The 27,686-nt window shown below is 36.5% G+C and overlaps 1 protein-coding gene across 1 annotated transcript; it reads left to right on the forward strand.

Annotated features, from left to right (window-relative positions):
- Positions 1 to 1,374: 1,374 nt before the first annotated feature.
- LOC131525677 (uncharacterized) lies at positions 1,375 to 27,403 on the forward strand. The gene is made up of 3 exons (XM_058753574.1): positions 1,375 to 1,696; positions 1,799 to 2,081; positions 27,239 to 27,403. Exons 1-3 carry the CDS (start codon positions 1,419 to 1,421, stop codon positions 27,401 to 27,403), a joined length of 726 nt encoding a protein of 241 aa, XP_058609557.1. The 5' UTR covers positions 1,375 to 1,418.
- Positions 27,404 to 27,686: the final 283 nt, after the last annotated feature.

Below are 27,686 nucleotides of genomic sequence, written 5' to 3' on the forward strand. Positions count from 1 at the left end.
GGGTCCCATTGACTTTTATAATAAAACATTCTTCAAGTGTCTTTCTTTGTATTTTGCGGAGGAATGGAAATCATATTCATATGATGGTGAGTACATAATGGCAGAATTTTAATTTTGGGTGAACAGACTCATTTGCTTTCATGTATAAACTAATACATCTGTCAAGACGCTGTGCCTAAATGACCAGTCGGATCTTTCTTTTTTTTTTTTTAATTGACTGTAATGTGGCAAACTTCAGTATACAGAACTGCAAATCGCTTTCTTTCTGTTTTCAGTTAATAACAACAAAAAACCTTACATTATTATGTGAACTGTTTAAATACCAATGGTGTGGTTTTAGTAGAAAAACTGGATTTTTTTTTTTTTTTTTTTTCATTTAAAAGTATACATGTGGCATCTGCAAGGAGATATGTGGGTATGCTGTTAATGTTTGAAGGTGTTGTTGTTGTTGGATGACTATTTTAGGCAAGGCTGTTTTTGGATCAGCTGATAGCATTTGCTGTCTTGACATGTCAAACTGGTGTAAACTGGATTGTTGTTTGCCTGGAAGATTGAACAGGTATGTGTTAGGCGACGTGTGAAGTCAATGCTTGCCCGCCCTGGTGAGTTCAGCCAATCGCCTCAAAACTGCTTGGGAAATGAATGTTACATAGTTTCCAGATAAATACAATCACACACTCACTGACTCACTGAAGGTATTTTTTGCTTTTGCACAGTGAGTACTATTAAAAACACTTCCCCTAAACTAAAATACTCAGTTAGTCAGACAGGGGGAAGTGGCTGATGTTTTGGAGAATTGAGGTGTGTATCATTGGCTGATGTGGGCACGGTCATTATTCACACCTTCATACCCTTACGGAAAGAAAATATATTTTATTATATATGAATAGTCAATATATTACAGTTTTTCTCGATTGCTTTGGCTCAGTTCTCGAATGATTTTTATTTATTTTTCCCCCGAAGCAATAAGTTCAGATCTCTGAACAATTAGCTTCTTGTTCACATCAGATTGGAATTTCTTATTGATTTGAGCAAATTGCAAATGCTTTGGCACATGTGTGCAAACAGTAAGTACAATTGTCTGCAGTTTGCACAACAACTAATTGCATATGGCTTGTTGATCAAAACTGATGAGTCAATTCTCACTTAAACTGTCAAACTCTTCACAACTTCTCAATCATTTTTCATCGTGTAAGCCATCACATTCAAAACGAGCCATTCAGTTATGAAAAACTGGTATACACGCATGTATATTCTATAAATATCTGGCATTGACATTGTTTGTAATGTCTACTAAATTGGCAAATGGCCTCTAATTGCAATACAATTTGAATCAACCATTCAACCATTTAACCAATCAAGCTTGGGAGCATATATATGTAGATTTCCCACAGCACAATCACTAACATTTTTTGAGGATGGAGGACTTCCACAACCCTGAACTGCAGCAACATGCTTGTGGAAGAGCAATTGGAAGACGTGTAAGAACACGTGGTGGTGGTGGTGTTAGAGGAAGACATAATGGTGGAAGAGGTGGAAAGAGAAGAGTCAGAGTCTCTGATGAAATCAGAGCCACACTTGTGGATCATGTCATAAATCGTGGTTTTACAATGGAAGAGGCTGGTCGAAGAGTACAGCCTAATGTAAACAGGTCCACAGTGTCATCAATTGTGCAAACCTTTCGTAGGGAAAACAGGTAAATATGTATTTATTTTTTTGTTGTTTTACAGTATGTAAAGCATTTTTATAAACAACAATATTGTAAAGGTAAATGCAAGTCTATTTGTACATTCTATAGAACCGCACAACAACCTCGCACTGGTGGCAGAGCAGCAGTATTTAACCATCAGCAAGAACAAGAAATTTGCAACATGATCATAGCCAACAATTCCATCAGGCTAAGAGAGATCCAAAGTGCAATCATAAATGACAATAATGTCTTCGCAAATATAAATTCTGTCAGCATTTCCACCATAGACAGAGTTTTGAAAAGACATCAAATGACTATGAAACAACTCTACAAGGTGCCATTTGAGAGGAATAGTGAAAGAGTGAAGGAGCTGCGGTACCAGTATGTCCAGGTAAACTATTGGTGTGCATTTAGTGAGTTTTACTGTACTTCTAAGATGCCTGTATTCTATGAAGTTTTAGAAACCCATAAGAAGAGAAAACATTTACTGAACTCTAGAATAAAAAATAACTTTATTTTGTTTCGGTGTTTCTTCGTAGAGAATCATGGATTTAGAAGGACATGAAACAACCCATATTCTTGTTTTTGTGGACGACACCGAGCCACAATTGACACACCAAGCCAACGTGGGGCCAATATTACAATGTGTGCTGCCATTTCAGAGAATGGTGTGAGCAGAAATATTCCACACATTGGGCCCTATAATACCCAAATTCCCCTGGCCTTCCTAAACACACTTTACAGAGACCTGATTCCAGAACAAGAAAGAGGTTTAATTAGACCACATTTGCCTAATTGTGTTGTTGTCTGGGATAATGTCAGCTTCCACCGAACCAACATTGTTAGGGACAGGTTTATTGCACATGAAAGGATAACAGTGGAGTTGGAGCATGGAGGTGAAAAAGTATATGATCATAGACCACAAGATTAGATGTCTCTGTTGGATGCCATGAATGCTGCATGTGAGGACGTCACAGCCGATCATTGCAGCATTCGAGGAGATTTTTTCCCCGGTGCATGGCAATGGAAAACATCAGATGTTATGTTGATGAAAATCTTTGTCCTGACCAACAAGATCGACAGGATGTCCACCAAGAATTTTTTTCCATGGATGTTATTTTGTAGTTATTTGGTATTTTTGTGTATTTGTGGTAACATAAGAAATATGAAATGTACAGTAATTGGACAAGCAAGATTTCACTTTACATGTAATACATTCGTACAAAAATAAATGTACTGTATAAATACAAATGTTAATATCCTTTTTTTCTATGTACTATTGACTCTTCTCAACAAATATCAGATTATTATTTTTTTAATATTAAAACCTTAATTTCCATGGTTGACTGTCATGGTGAAAAAACAACTAAACATTTTGACCAGTGTGGCTCGCACGATGACAAAAATACTTTATATTTTGGTGGCCTTGGCCAAATTACTGACACGATAGCTAGGTTTTGAACCATGAATGAAATTTTTTGGGTGAGTAACTACATTTTGCAGACATGCAATAAAGTTCTGAAGTTCCAGCAAACAGTTATGACATTTGCATTCACAGTTTAGAGAATGTTAAGACTGTTTCGAAAAATGTGCCAAAGCAATTGAGAATAACTGTAACATTTATATGGGAACATGCATGTTATGTAACCAAATCTGACAAATATATTTTGTAATATATATCCATATATGTATGCATATATCCCGTAATGTATGACTATACATGTGTGTGCATACAGTATATATTGTTATATACTATTATATTGTGAATATCTACTAAATGTATCTGAAAATACATTTGTACTATATATATACACATACATACATACATACATACATACTTGCTACATGTACTGCGTTAGGCTAACCGAGACTTATCATAGCACTTACATATTATTGCTCTTTTGTTGGTTTGATTGCTATTCCTCATTTAAGTCGCTTTGGATAAAAGTGTCTGCTGAATGATTAAATGTGGACGTTAATTTCCCTGAATCTGTATAGAATTGGGGACCTTTGTAGGCATATTGGGAATGTATTTTTGAGAGATTTAATTTTGTATGTAACCCATGTGTTAATAAAAAGAAATAAGTGTTTCAATAAAGCTATGTAGTAGGCTACTGTATTCTTTCTGTCTTATTGCTAAATATATATTTTAAATGTATCAATATATGGCTATACATGGTTCATCCATATATTGCAGAATATAGAGTCCCATATATCAAAATATATTATTTCACATATCACATTATATCTTCCAATATATTCGCATACATTTTTGTTTCGTAAGGGTAGACTCGTGTAGGAGACAAAAGTCACTGATGGATGAGATCATCCGAGGGTCATAATATCTCACAATGAACGTGTTTAATATTAGAATCCAGCAATGCACTGTCGGCTCCTGTGTGCACAAAGCATGCTTGCACAATTAAAGGGACACGTAACAAAAATAATTTGCACAAACTACCGGAGGTGTGCTATACACTGAATTCGGAAACGCATACTAATGTTACTACTATTGCTGTTTTTACCATATCTTTTCATGAGTAGTTTTACTCACCATCAAGGCATTAGGTGCATATGACTTTCTTCTTTCAGACGAATCCAATCGGAGTTATATTAAAAATTGTCCTGGCTCTTTCAAGCTGTGTAATGGCATGGGCCGGTGTTTTGTTCAAGTCCAAAAGCAGTCAAATAAAGTGCATCCATCCATATTAAAATGTGCCTTGCATGGCTCCAGGGGTGAATAAAAGCCCCCTGTAGCGAATCGATGCGTTTTTGTAAGAAAAATGTTTTGAGATGAAATGTAAATGCACAATTTATGCGATGAAAAGAGCATGAAAATCTGACTTTAATCTCCTATGACAACTTGCAGTGTTATCATCGAGGCTGGAAAAAAAAAACACAACCCTGCAGAAAAACTGCTACATGCCATTATCACTGTTTTCCAAGTTCGTGAAGTAAATATGTTTACATGGCCAATCTGTGTACTTCACTGGTAGTGTTAGAACTGTTTTAGACCCTACTCTGAAGTAGGAGCTAAATCAGTACCCCCAAACAGAATTCCTAGAACTAAATACGTTTCTAGTTTCTGCAGTGAGAACACACCAAAAAGCGGGAACTTCCACCAGTAGTTCTAGGAACTATGAAAAGGTTCCTCTGGTGCGAAAGCACCTAATAAAACACTCTCACTCTCCACTGTAAACAATCAGCATCCGCTCGTGTGTTCTTGGTCATCTCTTTCAGTTCTTGGTCAGAGTATTCTGATTTGAACAAGTAGAACTGTGCATAAAATACCATGTCATCCCCTTTCACATCAGCTATTGTATCTTTTACGTTTTAAGCTTTAGACATTGTTACTGCTGGTGAAGGTCTACACACGAGTCCTCATTATCTGTTGTAAAAAAACAGCTTCAGTTTATGTGTAAGCATGCACCCAGACACACGTCATTATGCGACAGTTGAGAATGCAGGACACAGGTAATAATGTCATAAACGATGTTCATTTTCTTGCACAGACTTCATAAGTTTGTCTTCATAACTTCATAAATCCTCAATATATCATCAGGAGCCACAGGGATTGGTCTTCTTTGTACAGTATATGTTTTCTTGACACTCAAAAACTGGCAGCCACAGACGTGCAGTATATGAATTCCCAAGGACAATGGTTTCATCTAAAAATCGCCTTTAATGTTCCACTGAAGAAAGAAAGTCACCTGCATCTTGGATAGCCTGAGGGTCAGTAAATTAACAGCAAATTTTAATTTTTGCTACAGTTTATGCTACTAAAACTTTAAGCGACTATCAAAAAGTAGCTACAGTTAGGTCAATATATATTTGGACACAGGCACAATTTTTATTTTTTTAGCTGAAAAAACATATTCAAGTTACAGTTATACAACAGGCTTAATTTGAGGGTATTCTCATCGAAATTGGAGGAAAGGTTAAGGAATCACAGCTCTTTAATATGTACCCCCCCACCCTTTTTCAGGGGACCATAATAATTGGACAACTGACTCAAAAGTTTCATGGACAGATGTGGGCTATTCCTTTCTTATTTCTACATCAACTAAGCAGCTGATTCTCAGTGTTCCATTTGCATTTGGAAGCGGGTTGCTGTGAAACACATCATGCAGTCAATGGAGCTCTCCATACAAGTGAAACAGATGATTGTTAGGGTTCAAAAACAAAACAAATAAATCAGAGAGATAGCAGGAACATTAGGAGCGACCAAATCAACAGTTTGTTTCATTCTGATAAAAAGAACGTACTGGTGAGCTCAGCAACATAAAAAGGCCTAAACATCAACAGTGGTGGATGATCGGAGAATCCTCTTCATGGTAAAGAAAAACGCTTTTACAACATCCAGCCAAGAGAAGAACTCTCTCCAGGAGACAGACGTGTCTCTGTCAAAGTCTACAATCAAGAGAAGACTTCACGAGAGCAAATACAGAGGCTTCACCACAAGGTGCAAAAAAGGCCAGGTTAGACTTTGCCAAAAACAAAACATCTAAAAAAGTCAGACTTCTTCTGCAAAAGCATTCCTCAGACGGCTGAAACTAAGATCAACCTATACCAGAATGAGACTTGGAACAGCTCATGATCCAAAGCATACAACATCATCCAACACGGACTCACTCCCAACTTGTCGCATATTGACGCTTGGTCAGGACCCTTTGGCGTTGCTTTTTGATGCACAGGGTACCCCTTTAGCGCCATTGTTCGGCGTGCAGGGTCCTCCATTGCTTTAAATAAGAAACCCTTAGCATCAATGTGCCTACGCAAAAGGCTTATCGAAATTATATATTGGGCAATAATATTGCCATTATTGCATATATGTTGGGGTGTGTCACAACAGATTTATTTATATTACACTATTTACACATTTATGAGCACTTAACCCAACCCCTGCCCCTAAACCTACCATTTGTCAATAAAACACAAGATATAACAGGCATAACAATAATAATATAATTATTATTATATAATGATATTCCAAGTCTTTCGAGGCAAAACGATTCATTTGTGAGAGGAATAGACGCGATCGCCGTCTCCGTCTACCGTAAAGCTCTTCCAGTGTGCTGTCTCTGTGTGCGAATTCAAAAAATGCCGCCAGAAGAAGCCTTACGTTAGCAATTGAGTGTCTTGTGACCAATTGCGTCATGCTACGGGAGTATCTTTTGAATGAGATGTGAGCGCGTTAACGGAGCGGGATCATTTTCATCTATTAAAACCTTATTTTTTACTCTCTTCTTCACATAAAGATATCGTATGGCTTTAGAAGACTTGGAATGCAACACGACTTGTTTGTAATGCTTTTATACTGCTTGTTTATGGTTGTTTTTTTTGCAATAAATACCTGTGACTGTACTTTTATTTGCCTGTTACGTGTTTTATATTGTTCAGAAGTGGGTAGGTTTAGGGTAGGGTGGAGTTATGTGCTCCAATGAAAGTATAAATTTATATAAAATTATTAATGCATGAAAGCCATTAAATTAAGACAAACAACTGAAAACAATGGAGGACCTGTGGTTCTGACCAAGCATCACTATATGACGAGTTGGGAGTGAGACTGTGTTGCATCATCTATGAAACATGGTGGAGCAGTGTGATGCATGAGCTGCATGGCTTCCAGTGGCACTGGGTTACTGATGTTTAGTGAAGATGTGACAGAAGACAGAAGCAGCCGGAAGAGTTCTGAAGTGTATAGAGATATACTCTCTGCCCAGATTCAGACAAATGCAGCAAAGTTGATTTGGCGGCGCTTCATAATACAAATAGATGATGACCCAAAACATACAACAAAAGCAACCCAGGAGTTTTTGAAGGTAAAAAAGTGGAATCTAAGTCAATCTCCTGATCTCAACCCGATTGAGCAGCATTTCACTTTCTGAAGACAAAACTAAAGGCAGAAAGACCCACAAACCAACAACAACTGAAGTCAGCTGCAGTAAATGCCTGGCAAAGCATCACAAAGGAGGAAAACCAGTCTTTGGTGAAGCCTAGGAGATCCAGACTTAAGGCAGTCATTGCCTGCAAAGGATTCTCATCAAAATATTTAAAATGAACATTTTATTTATAATTATATTTATTTGTCCAATTACATTTAAGCCCTTGGAAATGGGGAGACTGTGAATAAAAATGGTTGTAATTCCTAAGCATTTTATGTAATATGTATCAACCCTTTGAATTAAAGCTTAACATCTGCACTTCAATTTCATCTTGATTGTTTCATTTTAATCCTATCCTGGTGGCATATAGAGCCGAAATTATCAAATGATATGGACCTAACTGTACATTGAAGCTGTGTAGGAGGACAATATCTGTTTAATTATTATTATTGTTGTTGTTGTTATATACTGTAGTGATATACAGTAATTTTCTAATTTATTTATTTAGGGCACAAAAAGAGCAATAACCAGTTAGGGTGACAGTATTAGACATTAAATTCAACTGAAAACTAAAATACAACCTAATTTTATACAACATAGTAATGAGCAGCAACTTAATATATCACAAAAAAAGTGAATTATAGAAAAAACATTTTTTGTTATTTATTAGTCTGTGTGCTGTCCCTTTAAAGTACAGAAAAGGCATTTCTGTGGAAAACACGTACACATTTGTAAATCTGTGGGAACGTTAAATGTTAAATGCAATGTTAATGTCACGGACGCTGCCGGAAGGAACACGGAGCCGTGGATAAACGGAGTAGACTTTTATTTCCAACACACAGGGTATATCCACACATGGAACAAGGGATGACACACGAACGTAACTGGTAGACCCGACAAACACAAACTGAACAGACTAGGTCTTAAAAAGACAGGACAATCAAGGAACTAAGGAGACACACCTGGAATCAAATTAAACAAATCAAAGGGAGACAGAAACTGGGTCACAGGGAACACATGGGAAGCAAAGACACAACACAACAGTCCAGGGGTGTGACAGTTAAAGTTTATTTTAGTGCTGTCAAACGATTAATCGTGATCAATCGCATCCAAAATAAATATTGTCTGTTTACATAATATATGTGTGTGTGTGTGTGTGTGTGTGTATACTGTGTATATTTATTATGTATATATAAATACAGACACACGCATGTATATATTTAAGAAAAATATGGTATGTTTATATATTTAATATATTTATATAATATAAAATATAAGAATATAAATATACACATGTAAATACATGTGAACATTTTCAAAATATATAGGCTACTGTTTGTGTGTGTATTTATATATACATAATAAATATACACAGTACACATATCATGCAAACAAAAACTTTTTTTTTTGATGCGATTAATCACAATTAATCGTTTGACAGCACTAGTTTATTTATAAATTGGTCGTGCTACATAATTTCTTGTTGAAAAAAATATATTCTAGAATGCTAGAAAAGCTATATTATTTTCATCCACTCACTGTTTGAAAGTGTGAAAAGAGTCCAAATGTGAACATTCCTCAAAATTTCTCATTTCTTGTCAATGGAAGTAAGTCATGATGGTTTGGAACAACATGAGGGTGAGTTAATGATTTCATAACGAGTTCATTTTTTTTTTTTTTTTTTTTCAGGTGAATTATTTATTTAAAGGGGTCATATAATGGTACATGCACTTTTACAAGTTGATTGTACTGAAATGTGTGTTAGCAGTGCCTGTACACAACCATCATAAAATGATACAAATCCATCCAGTGTTTTTTTAATCTCCTTATTTGTTTTACCCTGTCTCAAATCAAGCCGTTCGACCGTGTGGCGCCACGGTCGGACGCCTCCACGATGGTTGATTGACAGCAGTGTTTCAACACAGACCCGCCCTTGCTCGTGAGCGAGCTGTCAATCATAGTCCGCGTCATTGTTGATATACGCTGGAGCTGTCTATGAGCAGAATGGCATCTAAGCTATTGTGGTGTTCTGTTCTCGGGTGCAATAATGAACACAGCAGTCATTTTGATGTTCCTAAGTCCGAACCGCTGAAGACACAGTGGCTGAGTTTTGCTTTTTAAGGGAATATTCCCCACGAGCAACGTCAATGTGTTCATGTTTGCGCGAATCATTTTTCACCAGACTGCTTTATAAATGAAGGTCAGTATAAAGCTGGTTTTGCTAAGAAGCTGCTCCTGAAAAAGAATCGGTACCAACTATTCGTGTTCCTGCTGAACCTCCAGAAGAAGTGAGTGTAACGTTTAATTAACCTTTATATTAATCTTTATATTAATCTTTGCAAATCGCTAGCACGCTTCACGATGTATGTGGCTAATGTTTACATTCAGGGTACATGCATGTTTTCTATTCTGACGTTCTCAATATAATTAATAATCACACGTTTATAATGAACAAAACGTTATGGTTATTGTGTTATTACAAACTGTGTACGCAGATATTAAAGTTAACATTATAACACTACACTAAGCTTACTTTTGTAGATGGTTTATAACGGTGTCTGTTAAGAAGTAATGTAAAAATTTTAATAAATAAAAACAGTTATAACTGCATGAAAATTAATGGTAACACAATACCTGCAAAATACTGTTTACATCCTGCAAATGCATATGATCCAAGACTATAAATACTCTAATTGATGTTTTTCAATATTATGCCAGAATAAGTTATGCTATCTGATCACATATTTACTTTTGTATAGGCAAGCACATCTTACCCTCAACTGTTGTCAAGGCAACACTCCACGTGTGTTGTGTCAAAAACGCCCCACAGAACAGAGGGGCGGGGCGAGCAAAGCTCATTAGCATTTAAAAACACACGCACTAAAACCGTGTGCTGAAAACAGAGCTGTTTTTGAGCAGGTAAAATGAGTGTTTTCTTACAATACTAATGAGAATTTTTAATTAAAGTATATTACAAACTTTCAGTTTAGACCCTAAAGAATCATATTAGCTTGTACAAAAATGGCATTATATGACCCCTTTAAAACAAACAAAAAAAAAACTCTTGTATTGTGTCTCTGTTGTACTCGGAGAGAAAGAACAAATTGCTGACTAAAAATACTGCGTTGTGCAAGGTCAGTGTGCTGATGTGATTGGAGCGCTGAAGTCTCATTACGTCAAACAGAGAAGGAGCAAACACAAGAGCTGTTGTACTGTCACTGTGACTACATACATTCATGATGCTTTCAATGTTCCTTCATATCTGTCAGAACACAGATAAAGCTTTGCTCATTATGTTGCCTTGAGACTTGTTACACTTCAATTCAACTGTTTATAGATCGATGCAATCCCATCATGCATTGGTTTGAATGACTTTTCTGAATGCAGAACTTTTTAATGAATACTTTTATTAAGCAAGGACACATTAATTTGTTCAAAAGTGACAGTAAAGACATGTATAATGGTACAAAATATTTATATTTAAGATAAATGCTGCTCTTTTGAATTCTCAAAGAATCCTGTAAATTCTTATATAATGGTTTCCATAAAAATATTAATCAGCAACATTGATAATAATCATACATGTTTTTAATTGAATTCAGCATATTAGAATGATTTCTGAAGGATCATGTGACACTGAAGACTGGAGTAATGATGCTAAAAATCAGCTTTACATCACAGGAATAAATTACATTTTAAAACGTGTATTGTAATAATATTTCACAGCAATACTGTTTTTACTGCATTTTTTTTTTTTTTTTAATCAAATAAATGCATGGTGAGTTTTACAGATTTCTTTAAAAAAAAATTACAAATCTTACAGACCCAAAACGTTTTTTTTTTTTTGTTTGTTTTTAAATGTTATATTAAATTATTTCTTGCTATTTAGTTTATGCATTTTATCCAACATGTAAATGTTAAAATAATTTAAATGAGAAGCAATTTAAATTTCAAATAATAATAATAATGTAATTAAATTTAAAGGTGACATAAAACACCAATTCACAATCCATTTACTTCCATAATGTGACATACAGTAATTATGAGTGAGAATCAGGAAATATATTAAGAAAAGTCAAGATTTGGTTTATCCAACAGGAATTGATTTAATCATGAGACTGGAGGTCACGTTTGCTCTAGAGAGCATATCCAGGTAATTCAGTAATATAGATTCCCGGAGAACATGGGGATAACTGAAACAACACAATTTCAATTAGAACATCATTACGTAACACAGTGTGAGAAACCCAGGATATTAACACAGTCGGTCCATGTGAGAGTCAAGTGGAGAGCAATGGACAACCGAGGAATTGTGGGGGAGTCCTGAAGTGCCAGTGTGACTCATTCACTGCACCCTTTCACTTCTGAGGTACAGTTCCAACCTTCCCCAAAGCACGTCACCCACTCACTGTCTGGAAGAGCGTATCAGCACACAACCCCCCTGAGGTAAATCCACATACACATACACACACACACACACACACACACGCATTCAAGTGTGTTGAAGTCCGCAGGTATTGTGCGCCGCCCACGCACCGAAGCTCTGAGTCATAACGCCGGCCAATGACAGAGCGGGGAATTCATGATGCAAGCAAGTGTGCTGACTCAGCCATGCAAATGTGTGCCTGTATTAAACCAGCTGCATTCCTCATGAGACACATGTATATACACGTAAACACACATATAAATACACCTCCACAGTGAGAAGCACGCTTTCCCATCACAACCTCCACCACACAATCATTACGAAGACTTTTCACTGACTTCTATTGTGTTTTATTCTAAGTTAAAGATATTTTAGTATGTATTTTAAGCCTTTTGAATTATGGGGACATAGACAGTGTCCTCATACACCACCTTCAAATTGTAATACCTCTGTCATACCCATGTCATTAAAAAAAATTGTGTCCCCATAAACCACACACACACGGAACCGAGGAGAAACTCAAAAACCTTTTAATGAAATCCAAAAAGGGTAACACACAGCAGGGAAGAGACACACAGGAACAAGACATCGATGTTAATACCGGACACGTGACTTAGGGAAACACAGGGCATATAAACTAAACGTAAACTAGATGAATAATCAAACACAGGTAGGACATAATTAACTGAATTAACTAAATGGGGACAGGAACAGACACCAAACCAAATATGGGCATACAAGAGGATAAACAAAGTCAAGGGGAGCACGAGACAGAAAACCACAAGACAAGACAGGACACAGGAATGACATGTATATGTATGTTGGAGTCTTGTTCTGTATTCCCCATAGTCTTCTGTACTATGCCCGTTCACTCCAAAGGACAACAACTATAACAATATATATAATGATATAGCAGAGTCCACACTACAGCTATAATGATAGTGATGCAGAGGAATTATATTGTTGGATTCCCTTTCAGACCTTTTTTTTTTTTGATGAAAAATAAAAACATCGACAGCTAATCAGAATCCACCCTACTTGAGTATTATTGACATTGAGTATTAAAAGCGACAAGCGACAAAACTGTAGTGTGTTCTGAGTATAATGAACAGAACATTATAGTGTGTTAGTGTGGATGCTAATATAGCTATCGTTATAGTCATCTTCATAGTTATATTTTTAGAATTTGTATAATTGTGTTAATTTTTCTATGTAGAATAATGTACATTGAATATTGTAACCTAACTTAGTACACTCTGGGATATTATTTATTTTTTTTAACCCAAATGCTGGGTTCAGCCTGTTGGGTCATTTTATTGGGTTACTATTAATATTTTTTGACCCAGATGCTGGGTAGTTTTTCTGTAACTAAGCTGGGTCATTTTTAACTGCTGGGTTGAGCCTGTCTCCGATGAAACAACCCAGAGCTGAGCTACTGTAAGATCGCAGGCTTTCTGAGTCCTCTACAGGAGAGTGGTTCTCACACTCTAAAAAATCCTGGGTTAAATATGAACAAACCCAGCGATTGGGTTGTTTTCAACCAACATTTGGGTTAAATGTTAAACCCAACCTTCTGGGCAGTAACCCAACCGCTGGGTCAAAAACAACCCAATCGCTGGGTTTGTCCATATTTTTCCCATTTTTTAGAGTGCAGTGCTACTGATTTGGTGCACTTATTAAGAGATATAAAGGCTTGTATACATTTTATTTAATTCATAAAGTCTTTACTGTGCTGCAAATTGTATTATTGTACACAACACAACAGAAGGACGAGATTTGAGCTGTGTCAGCGGTCAGTCACTTCGCATGATGGAAATGCCTTTTGCCTTGCATAACATAAATGGAATTTATTTGTTATAATACTGAGTTTAATTCAATTTGATGTTAAAATTTGTTCTCTAATCTCAGTAGTCTTTGACTCCAAAACCTGCCCATAAACAGTCACGGCATCTCTCATCTACGAGTGAAACGCGAGGCCGCGGTCTGAAGTTCGCAGTTTCCCAGGAAACAGCACCTCAGAGTTCAGCAACACACCGGCACTAGAATTAGCACTATTACGGTGAAAAGTGATTACAGAGAACAGTTGAATACATCTAAATTAAAATGCTACGTTTAAATGTTACATTTTTTATGTCTAAAATGCATGTTACTGTATGTTAGGGTTAGGGTTAGGTAAGTTATTGTATGTATGTTACTGACGAGTTTAAATGTATGTAATTTTGTAAACTGTGCTGTATCCACACAAATAAATTCAAATTGTCTTGTATGTTGTCCATGTTTTCTTGCTTAATAATACATGATTTGATTATTGCTCTAGTAATTACGTGTGTGATTTTTAATTTCCAGTCGATTTTAAGCCAGCAATATAATATTTTTTAAACAATAGTTGACTTAAATAAAACAATCCAACATGTTTGGTAAAAACATAACCCAGCATGTGTTCTGTCCAATATTTACACAGCGCTTGGTGGCCAAATAAACGAAGTTGGGTTGTTTTTAACCCAGCGTTGTTTTAGAGTGTACATTTACCTATTGTTTACAATTCCATGAGAAAATGTAACTATTTTACAATGTGGCAATTTTGTATGAATTCATATGATGTGTTTCAAATGGAAGTGTATATATATATATATATATATATATATATATATATATATATAATTTTATTTATATATATATATATATATATATATATTTTTTTGTAATACTTTTTTTTAAGGTGTCCTTGTTACACGTTGCATGTACTTACTATTATAATAACACTTAATTATGCATAATTAAAGTAATCCTAATACCTAATCCTAACCCTAACCATACAAAAACATATATAGAGAACATACGATTAGCCTCCAGTTCACTATAAAATCATCACTAATATGGTATATATTAAAATGTCATGGTGCTACCAACTGTTACCATTACTGTATGGTACCAGAACAACATGTTTTGTATAGGATGTGTAGACATGTTTTCTTGTGGACACACAAGCCCTTACCACAGTTAATTACCACAGACTGTTTTTACCATGATGCATCACAAACATCAGAAAACACAGGAAGGCGGGTTACAGAGCTGACTCTTCTCAGAACATGTGTGTGTGTGTGTGTGTGTGTGTGTGTGTGTACTGGTATTCACTATGTTATGGGGACCACAAGTATAGTGACCTTGTGGGGACATTTTCTGGTCCCCATGAGGAAACAATTAAATCATACAGAATGAAGTGTTATGAAAATCAAAAATAGAAAGTTTTGTATGATGGGTAGATACAGTAAAATACAGTTTGTACAGTAGAAAAACAATTGCGCCCATGGAAAGAACCCATGAAACATGGAAACCAGTGTGTGTGTGTGTGTGTGTGTGTGTGTGTGTGTTTCAGATGTTGGGGGAGGGGGTTGGAAGGGTTATTGCAAATGTTGTTAGAAAAATGGCGTAACTAAACAGAAGCGGATACAGCATTTGACAAGAGTGACCACAAAAGGAAGCAGATAACAGTCATGTCACTCAGACACATCTAAATACAGCCAAATGCCTTCTCGCCCATTATGAGTTACATTAAATATGTGCTGAGTTTTGTAAATTGGCTTATTTCAGCTTTGTATTAATTGTCATATTCCTAGCAGTAATTTAGAACATGACACCACAACAGACAATCTGAGATCTCTATGTAATCTATAATGTAGTTAGGGGGAAAAAATATTCACATGAATAGATACAAACAAATCAACATTTCTTTCTCTTGTTCTGAATGAACATAAAATGAGAGGAGACTAGATGCATCATACAGATGCCAAGTTCACAGAACAGACAAAAAGTCTCAGGTTATAGAAGAGACAGCTCAGTTGAAAACGCACAGGCACGCAATACAAGCAAATAGGGCCAGCAAATCAGTATCAGGCCCTTGGCAGTGTGAAGACACCTGGGGGTGATGTGTACCGCACCCACCCACCCACACACAAACACACACACACACACACACACACGCACACACACTCCTCCATACAGTGACTCATTTGCCTGCTGTTAATGACGGTTGGTTGTCTCTCTCTCTCCATCCACCTACAGACACAAACACACTTGCAGGAAGAGTCGTGACAAACAGAGCTTGGCTGCTCTCTGCTGGAGTGCATGTGAAGTGCAGCTGAAAGCATCAGCATCAGAATGAATCTGCTTCCTGTTGCTGACTGCACACAAATATTAACATGTCAAACAGTTCTGGTCAGCAAATCATTAAGTTCTCATCTCAAAGATAAATGCAGTTAACTTTGCTTTTTAATCCAAATTTGTGTGGACATGCACACTGGAAATGGACAGTCAAGTCAAGAGAGCACTGCATTGTTTGATGAAGAATGCAACACAGTGTGCTCGGGAATATGGTAGATCATCCAGGCATTACATGCAACATATGTTACTTAAGATCTGCTGATAGAAGCCATAACTACACCAGTAATGAAAGCATCTTTGCTTCGATAGCTATTCAAAAGTACCTATGTAGTCTGAAAAAGTATTATTATTATTATTATTATTTATAGTATTTTTAAAAAAAATAATTTTTACCAGTGAGCAACTGGTACATAAAGAACTGGAAGAAAAGATGAACATATACAAACTGAATTCTGCAAGCTATGAACATAATATATTGTTTTACAGCTGTACATGAACCCAGTGTAGATATATGTGCATCGACTTTTTAAATTATGTTACATTTTGCTTCCAAAATATTTGTACAAGAGAAACCTTTATTATGATACTGTATTAAATGTAAAGGAACTGAATTTTACAAGGGGAAAATAAACATTATATTAATCATGATATACAGCAGAGAAGAGTGGATGAACAAATTAATGAAATTTAATGAGTTAAAAATAATTAGCATGTATTTAAGATCCCATCTGTAAACATGCATTCAGTGTAAAAGCTAATCAGTGTAAATTCACCCGTGTGCAATTTCAGACTATTTAAACAGCCAAATTCTATATGTGTGATGAGTACACACACACATACACGTCGCGTCTCCACACTCTAAAAAAAAAAGTTGACCTAACTCAAAAAAATAAGGCAATCTATCACAATCAAATTTTTAAGTTAGCTCAACTAGCAACAAACAACTTAAAAACTTTAGTTCATCTAATGAATAAAAGTCAGTCTACTGAGTGTTAAAAGATCTGTCAGAGCAACCAAAGACGTTTTAGCAATACTAATCGTTTTTTAACAATCTACTTTCTTTTAGATTTACGTTTATTTTAAAAGCTTTCTACATAGCATGGGTAGTATTTGCCTCTTAAAAGTAAAGGCAAACATTTATTCTAATAAATAAATAGATTAAATAAGTTGCGATGAGATGCAAATGTACAGTAACTCAGTACACGATTTTCAAACATGGTGAGGATAAACAAATTTTAAATCAGTAAAAATATGAACTCTTAAAATATTATCATTGTTTTACATTTTGCTGGCTTAATTTATGTTGCTGCTGCTGTTGTTACTGTCAGTTAGCTGTCATGTGGATCAGAGTTCATATTTTGACTGATTTAAAATGTGTTTATCCTCACCATGTTTGAGAATCGTGTGCTGAGGTACTGTATATTTGCATCTCATTGTATCTTGTTTAATATATTTATTCATTAACATAAATGTTTGTTTTTAATTTTGAGGGGCAAATACAATCCATATTATGTAGAAAATAAACATAAATCTAAAAGAAAGAGAATTGTTAAAAAAAAAAAAAAGAGTAGTAGTATTGCTAAAACATATTTGGTTGCTCTGACAGATTTTTTTAATACTCAGTAGGCTGATTTTTATTCATTAGATGAGCTAAAGTTTTTAAGTTGTCGGTTGCTAGTTGAGTTGACTTAAAAAGTTGATTGAGGTAGGTTGCCTTATTTGTTTGAGTTAGGTCAACTTTTTTTTTTTTTTTTTTTTACAGTGCATGTTTTATGGGGGCGTTCCATAGGTGTGATGGTTTTTATGCTGTACAAACATGTATTTTCTATCGTCTTACATCAACCCCTTACAGGAAACTTTCTGCATTTTTACATTCTTAAAAAACTTAATTCTGTATGATTTATAAGCTTGTTTCCTCATGGGGACCTAAAAAATGTCCCCACAAGATCAAAATTTACCGGTATTACTATCTTTGTAGGGACATTTGGTCCCCATAACGTGATAAATACCAGGCACACACTCACACTGGGTTACCATGTTTAATGGGTTAATAAGTGCAATGGCTTTTATCCTGTACAAACTGTATTTTCTATCCCCTTACACTAACCCTACACCTATCCCTCACACAATTTGTTTTGCTGTTTTAGATTTTAAAAATATTTAACAAATAAATAAATCAAATTGAATGAATGAGACATTTATATAGTGCTTTACAATCATGGGGGGGGTCTCTCCTCAACCACCACCAGTGTGCAGCATCCACTTGGATGATGCGACGGCAGCCACAGCACAACGGCGCCAGTGCGCTCACCACACACCAGCTACAGGTGGAGAGGAGAGAGAGATAGAGCCAATCAAGTGGATGGGGATTATTGGGAAGCCATGATAGACAAGGGCCAGTGGAGGGAATTTGGCCAGGACACCGGGGTTACACCCCTACTCTTTACCATGAGTGTCATGGGATTTTTAATGACCACAGAGAGTCAGGACCTCGGTTTAACATCTCTTCCAAAATACGGTGCTTTTTGACAGTATAGTGTCCCCGTCACTATACTGGGGCATTAGGACCCACACAGACTGCAGGGTGAGCACCCCCTCCTGGCCTCACTAACACCTCTTCCAGCAGCAACCTAATTTTCCCAGGAGGTCTCCCATCCAGGTACTGACCAGGCTCAGCCCTGCTTAGCTTCCGTGGGCAACCAGTCTTGGGCTGCAGGGTGATATGATATGAAAAGATGGTGATCACCACCATATTTGCTTTTGTTTGATAGCAATCCTTGTTATATGATATATACTGAACAATGAATAGTAAACAATTATTATTGACAAAATATTTAAACAATTATTATTAAAAGTGAAATTTATTTATTTTAAAATTAAAAATATAATTACAATTCTATTTCCTGTCTGTCTCCTCAGTTCAAAGTCAGTTAAAATCCAGGAGCTACAGGAGTTACGCTCTTTACGCTTTCAGAGCCCTCCAAAAAGTGCTCAATGGGGAACAAACTAAACTATTGCCAAAAAAAAAAATATATATATATATATATTTATATATATTAAATATAGATTTTGTGACACTTATGGCTCGTTTCCACTGAGCGGTACGGTACAGTACAGTTCAGTACAGTACGATTCGGTACGGGTAACCCTGATCAGGCTTGCGTTTCCATTGCCAATAGCACCCTTATGGCTCGTTTCCACCTAGCGGTATGGTTCGGTACAGTACGGTACGGTACGCAATTATTTCCGTTTCCACTGTCAGAACACAACAGTACAATAAAACACATACAGATTTGGTGCAATATCAGAGAGCACCAGCAGGGGTGACTGTTGCTCTACTGGCAGAGCTGTTCTTTGTCTGTGGTCTTGTGAATGGCCAGTTGCCTCATGTGAGCAGTGGTCATATACAGCCTCAATCAACTGATACCCTGAAGAGAGAAATTAATACATGCAGCTTTATCACAAATGGAAAAATAAAAATAAATAAAATAGAGGAAAACAAGAAAAAGTAAAGAAAAAAAATCAGGGAGGTAAAGATACTAAATACAGAGAGTCACTCAACCACCAAGTGTGTGGTCAAGTATAATTAAGAACTGGATCTTTGTAAGGCAGCGTGAGGGTTTGAGACACACAGTGAGGGGCTATAGATCTCACTCCTCAGTACTATATTTCTGATTGTCATACAGCTATATGACTATTAAAAGTCTTTTTCTTTCTCTCGCTCTGCTGTCAAACAGCGATGTTGGATATGTGCCAGTCAGAGTAAGTATAACCCACAGTAATTGTCTTTCCCAGCGTGAGTGTGTGTGTCATTGTGTGAGTGTGAATGCACTCATAGTTATCACAGTAGTATCGAAACACACAACGCAGGTTGAGGATAAATTCGTTGTCGTTCAATCCAACTAATGATTTTTGTTCCAGAAAGGTGACAACCGAATATTGTGTGCATGTGTGTGTGTGTGTGTTTGCATGTGTTGGCATGCGAGTGTTGTCTTACATGAAACAACACTGCTCGCAGAAAAGAGGATTTTTTTTTTTTTTCTCAACCAATTTATTTATCCTTTTAGGCAATGTTCCCTGTTCAGAAATGCAAATTGAATCAATCTGAGTCTGACTTTTAAGACTTTCAAGTGGGATTTAATTAGAAGCCGAGGCGCAGAGTTTTAATGAGAGAGGGGGAGGAGAGAGGGGGAGCAGGGAGAGAGAGAGAGAGAGAGAGAGGAGGAATGATGATGTTCTGATAGGGATCCTTTGGGAGAGGAGAAGGACACACACAGACACACATTTCGCTTTTCTGTTGGGCTCTGTGTGCTGCTTTGACCTGTGACCTTACAGGCCGTGAGACGTGACGTCATTCAGTGGAGCTTTAAACAAAAGTTAACCTTCATCACACTCCAGGATTGTATAAAATGTTAGCTCGTGAAGTACACACTGCAATTAGTGAATGTAGCATGAATAAACAGTTAAAAACACATCCTCGCACGAATCGACTCCACCAACACGCCGTGTGACTTAATCTTTCAGTATTTCTGTTTCTCTCTCCTCTCTCTCTGTGTGTCTGTGTGTGTCCAGAATGAGTTTGCAAGACCCACATGCTTTTAGACTTTTAGAATGGGATCTAAGAAAGATGGAAGCTAACAAACATGTTCTAAGAAAGTTATGAAAACGTTACTTCTGAAGATTCTTTGAACATTCATTCATATGAGTATTTTTTGAAAACATTAGAAAAGACTAGATACTCTCAACAAATGTTCTATTAATGTTATGGGAGAGAAAGAATGTTTGTTCATAATTTAAAGAGAACCTTGTCAGAACATAGTCAAAGCTCATAAAATGATGGATGGATGGATGGATGGATAGATAGATATAGAGTCTCGACTATAATGCTGATGGATTAATCATTACTCTCTCTGTTTCATTTGAGCTTTCCATGAACATATCAAGTCAGAGAGAAGAGGTTATTACTAGTACATAGTGTGTTTTCATGCATATTAGTTTGATAATATTAACATTTCAAAGATGGTTAAAAATAGCAGACTCCTGTATCTTCAAGTTGACACTCATGCAAGCATCCAGTCAATTCCTCAATGAGGAATATTTCAATTTTAAAAGGTTAGTTGACCCCAAAAATAAAAATGTTGTCATCATTTTCTCACCCTCTTGTCATTCCAAGTGCATACGACTTTTTAAGTTCTTTCAGACAAATCAAGTTTTTTGTTTATTTTTTAATGAAATCTGAGCAATTTCTGTCCCTCCATTGAAACTTCATTCCACCAAAACTTTTGATGCTTCAGAAAATTCATAAAGAGATCTCATAAGAATTCAACTGTTTAATAAAATTCCATAACTTTATGTGATCACTTTAAATGATAACACTTTATTTTAAGGATCAATTATCTCTATATTAACTAGAGCGCATATTTCCAGCATATTGGCTGGTTATTAGTACTTATAAAGCACATATTAATGCCTTATTCTGCATGAGCATATTTTACAAATCCCTTAATCCACCCACTACCTAAACTTAACAACTACCTTACTATTAATAAGTAGCAAATTAGGAGTTTATTGTGGCAGAAGTCATAGTTAATAATTAGCTAATAATGAGAATTGGTCCTTAAAATAAAGTGTAAAATTTAACATATGCTTTTATTCAAATATAAAAATTAGGTAACACTTTATTTTAAGGTGTCCTTGTTACATGCTACATGTACTTACTATTATAATAACAATAAATTATGCATAATTATATGCAAGTAACCGTAAGCCAAACCCTAACCATATAGTAAGTACGTTAATTAATTTTACTCAGTACTTAAATGTATAGTTACACTGTAACAAGGACACCTTAAAATAAAGTGTAACCAAAAATGAATTAACTCACATACACATAGCACGTCAAACATGGTTTTTTTTGAGAATTACATATAAAATGATACAGGAATGACCCAGGAGCGTTGACAGACAGTAGGAACTGAGAGAGAGAGACGGTAAGACTCTTGAATCAGCTCTGCCTAGAGGAGATTTATCGATCAGATTGGAGGCAGGCCAACAATCACACTGACTGGCAGAACAAGAACTTGACATCTGTCCCATAGACTTACCTGAGTTTGAACTCTCATTATGCCACATGAAAAGAAATTCCACCTCGGCAAATGTATGTGTCTTGTAAATATCATGTTGTAGATCTTATTATGAATGATTCGTTAATGTATGCTTGAGTTAATATTTATTTATTTTGACCTCGTAGCCAAAATCTGATAACTCAGTTTTTCAGCAAAATCAACAGACTTCTCTCTATTTCTCTGACATATGTCTGACTTGTCCAATTATTTAAGATTTTGGCATTTTGGAGTGCCACTCCCATGTTTCAAAATCCAATCAACAACCGTCCATGTCCTGCCTTGTATTTTTATTTTACCATTAGGATGTACATCAAAATACAGAAGAAAAGATCTATTGCACTTCTGTTTTCTTGTGGCTTTAAAGCTCCAATTTATAAGATCAAAAATAAACCTAATAAAAACAACATTCCATCTTTTTTGAACATTATTACTTGTTTTCTAAAGTTCAAAATTAAAGTTCCAATAATGTGTGTAAAATTCTAAAATGTTTCCTTTTGTTGCACCTCAAATAGAATGTGTCAAAGCTAAGGTTCTAAAAACATGTGCATTGTTGTCGGAAATAGCGCAAGCACATGGAGGCTACGTCTGGAAATGCATATCATGTGACCATTCATGCACGTTGTAGCATCATGCTACATAAGACAATTTACAACACTGACACTGCACTTTTACTCAAAACCTAAATTTAATTCACCATCGAGTTCCTGTAACTTCCAATTGCAATCTGATTTGGGTTTTGGTCATATAATGCTGAAATATATTATTTGTAGCCTTTTATATCAAGCTAATCACTAGCATTTCTCATGTAAATGTCCTGTATTGTTATGAAAAGGCAGAATCTCATGAAAATCACATGCAAATCATATACTGTCGTAACTGTGTGTTTGTTAGCTTCATGTACAGAAATGTTTCTCTGGGTTTGTTATGTACAGAATAGAATGCGGAAGTGTAATGGAAGCTCATCGCTGGAAGAGACAGGGTGGGTAACGAACATGTAATATGACCGACGTATGAGCAGTGAATGAGCTTTATTCAAGTCAGAACGGAGATCGCGGAAGAGAAAAAAGACTGACACCACGCTTGAAGCAGCTAATGCTCATCAGATAGTGTAATTCAATGGAAAATTAAAATAAATGACGACTCTTGTCTAAATAAACAAAGTAAACATGCAAAGATATCAATATTTCTCCAAATGGATGCTGTTGATCCAGAAGACCCAATCAGGGAGTGAATGTTTCACATTCTTCATTTGGAGAGCAAAGTCTCCATATTGGTCTGTCTACACTGAAACTCTACCACAGAGTCTCTGTTTTTGAGGACAAAAGGTATGCTTTTTAAAATTAAGTTGCACTAGTGTAAACATGGCTGGAGTAGAGGAGCGCGGGGCACAAACTATCGCAGGGTTAGTTGTAACACACGTGGTTTAAATATTTCCACACTTGCTAGCATAACTAAATTTACGGTATTTACTAGTTGCCATATAAAAACTCTGTACAGAAAAAAGTGCGCCAAAGTTAAAAAAAAATATATATATATATATTTTGAAGATTTTACCATAGTAAAAGTACATTTCTGGCTTAAGTAGAGTTTTCATCTCAGTTTTTAGTATTAATTTAAATTATATAGAGACAAATCTGCTATTATTTTAATCTCCAAACTGTTATGTATCAGTTTAGATTAGATAGTTTTTAATGCTTTGCTAACTAGCAGAAGACATTAATCAGTTTTAAATTCCAGTTGCGCAGATGGGGAACGTTGTGCCTAGCTAGTCAATGTTTAATGTTCAGAAATTATTATTTCAAGAAATGTAAAGCATTTTGGCTTGTTTATGTGGGCCGTCCCAAGTATGGTTGCAATGTGTTCATTGTCAAACTCCAAAATTATATATATATATATATATATATATATATATTATTGAAAAAATATTTTTAGCTCGTCTTGTATATATATATTTTTTCATTAGATCAGAAGACAACAATTTAAGATGTCATATGGTCATGTTACAACCCTATGGGGCATGTCACATTTCAAAGTAAAGAAAGTAAAGAAAAACGTATACACAGTAATTATGAATCAACGTGACAAATTTGTACTTGACAAGTGTGAAATTACTGTGGATAAAATATATATATATATATATATATATATATATAATCTGAACCCCCTGTGGATTAACACAAACTGAGAAAGACTAAAAGTGTTATGTTGTGCCCCACTCTCCCCTTTGTCAGAAATCAAACCGAGAATCATTTTACTCTCTGTCTTGTGTCGCCCCACATACAGTGTAGACAGTATCACTGTTTAGAATGGCCTCTAAAGGTTTGGGATCACGTGTAGATCAACCGGATCAACTTCAGATCACCCGAGATGATCTTAATATAGCGTGTATAAACAGTGTGAGCTAAAGAGAACGACAAACAGAAAGCGGCAGTCAGGAAACGCTCAGAGAACAAGAAAAGGTGTCAACCGTATCAATGAAGGAACAGAGCACGTAAGTAAAGGAAAGCGGCAAGAGGGAAAGAGGAAATGGGTTAAGAAGGAGGGGGACAGAGAGAGGAAGAGGAAAAAGACAGGAAGGAGGGAGGGAGGGAGAGATAGACAGGCAGGGAAGGGCTTCTTTAATGAATTAATGACTGCTCTCTCTTCCCTCTCTCTCTCTCTACATCTCCGCTCAGACACAGACGGAGGGAGGTGGGGGGGCGGCGGGAGAGCAGCACCGCCGATGAAATAATAAATAAACACATGAATAAGTGAAGAGATACACATGAGGCGCAGCACTCACGCAGGAAGATGGCTGTCTCGCTCTCTCTGCCTCTCTCTATAGTTCCATCTCCTGAGTGATGGGCTCTAACTTCAAGCAGCTGGAAGTGTTGAAATATTTAGCGATCACGGGGAAAGGGTGAATGCTAATTTTGGGCAGTCCTATGCGCCCGTCTCGCTGCGCCATGCGCCGGGTCTCTGGTGACCTTGTGCTTGGCGAGGGGGGAAGAACTTTGGGCATGCTAACAAGATGGGAACGAACTAGCGTCTACACTACAAACGCACACAATGCCATGTGAAAACAGGCCGCAACGGTTCTAGCGTGTGCATCGATCGCCAATGTAAAGCTGGCTAAATAGGTCCTGTGAAGTAAACTCTTCGCTCTTCTACGATGGCTTCCCAACACTGGCACTATTGTTTTATGCATGCTTACATAACATAACATGACTGTCAGGTCAACTGACTTGACACAGTTTTGGTGCATGTAACTGGCAAGAATATGAATGAGGCAATAATCTAAACATCTGAGGCGTAATAGTGAGATTAAGCCAGATGGCATATCAGTTGTAGCAAACAATAGAATAAATGTCGATTACAATAAGGCATAATCGGTTATAACCGTCTAAACGGCCTACCGCAGGTGTATCCCTTTGATTAAATGGGTGGCTTATTCAAATGTATTCATCGTTTACTCATCCTTATGTCGATCCAAACCACTTTTTTAAGTGTGAAGATGCCGAGTCTCATGCCAGGTTTTATGATGTCAGTGTTGCCATCGGTTGCATGTCTTAAATTCAATCGCAACGCAATATGTTTTGAAGTGTGAATCAAATTTGCACTGCAAGAAATCATTTCTTTCATTAGTAATGAATGAAAATAGTCTGGTCCACCAGAAAAATATTCAAGAGTCTGTAAAACAAGATAAATTGACTTTGTGTGAGATATTAAGATTTGCTTTTTAAATAAATACAAATGATTAAGAATTAAGGTTTAAATATATTTTATTACCCCCTCGGCAAATAGTTTGTTCTTGTTTTAAACATAAACCTCAGATTTATGTTTAAAAAAAAATCAAAGTGGTATGAAAAATGTAAGTTTCTCTCTGAAGGCAAATCTTATCTATACAGTTCTGTTTCTTAAAGGAATAGTTCACCTAAAAATAAAAATTTCTGTTAATTTACTCGCCCTCAGCCCATCTGTCTAGGTGGCTTTTCTTATTCTTCAATAGAACAGTAAATATATATAAATATATATATATATATTCATTTTAGCTGAAGACGTAGTCCTTGGTGACTCATAAAATGCAAGTCAGTGGATTCCCATTTTTAAGTATTAAAAAAAAGCATATCAGAAAACACAAAATGAATACCTGTGGCTCCCTGATGATATATCGAGGTCTTATGAAGCGAAACAATCAGTCTGTGCAAGAAACTGAACATTATTTACAACATTATTACCTGAGAGCCTCAGTCAAACAAAGTGATGTCTGGTTCGTAAACGAATCATTCTTTGAACCAATTCACCAAATTGTCCTGAACCGTCTGCAGCATGAAACAGGGATAAAATATTGATTAAAGGGACCTTCCACCCAAATATGAAACTTCTGTCAACATTTATCATTCCAAACCCATATACAGTATTTTTAATTAAATATGACAGATTTCTGTCCCTCCACTGAAAGTCCTTGATGCTTTGGAAAGTTCATAAAGACATTGTAGAAGTAGTCCATATGAATAAAGTGATTTAACCCAAGTCTTCCGAAGAGACAGTGTTGCTTTAAATGGTAGGCAGATTTAATTTAGGCAATTATGCACAAATAAACACTGATCAGTGCACATACATAGAGCACATAAAATATGGTAAGCGTAAGCTTGCGTGGCACAATATCAGACCTCTTTGGTTCTCAAGCAAGCATTTGTGTTGAATCTTCAGTTTACCTTATTTGGTGTGCCCTATGTATGTACATTGATGTTTGTGAGTAAAAACCTACATTAAATGTTTCTAAATTAAACACACCACACAGACATCTAAACTTATAATGATTTTGCTGTGATATTTTGTACATCGTGTGTGCTTTCCGCCAATCGATCAGTGTGAGCATTCTTTTGTGTTCACAGAAGATAAAGACCCATACAGGCTTGGAATGACATCAAGGTGAGCAAATGATGACAATTTTCATTTTTGTGTGAAGTACTCCTTTAAGGCCAGCATAGACTGTTCTTGCTTCAACGCTGGCCTGAAGTGGCTGTGGTTGGAGGACACAGAGGGACAGGAAGCGCAGGGTGAGAAGAGAGGAGCAGAGGCTTGGCTTAAAGGAGGGATGGAGGCAGAGATGGAGAGGCTCACTACTATGTGACATGATTTACAGACGGGGCTGCTGGGAGACATCTAGCCGCGCTTTCCCCTGCCACTATAATCGCAGCGCTGTGACCGGCTCCAAAGAGTCTACTAGGGCTGCACTAGCCCTTACACACACACACACCCAACCGAGGAATCTAGTGTCTGTCCAATTACAGGCTGCCGTTGTCAGACAGACTCCTAAGGCTAGACACGAGAGTGTGGAGGAGAGAGCAAGAGAGAAAAGGAGGACCCGGGAACAATAGCAGCAGTGTGACGTGCGACGCCTTCCCATTGTTTTG

This window comes from Onychostoma macrolepis, chromosome 19 (assembly GCF_012432095.1).
Source record: "Onychostoma macrolepis isolate SWU-2019 chromosome 19, ASM1243209v1, whole genome shotgun sequence".
NCBI lineage: Eukaryota > Metazoa > Chordata > Actinopteri > Cypriniformes > Cyprinidae > Onychostoma > Onychostoma macrolepis.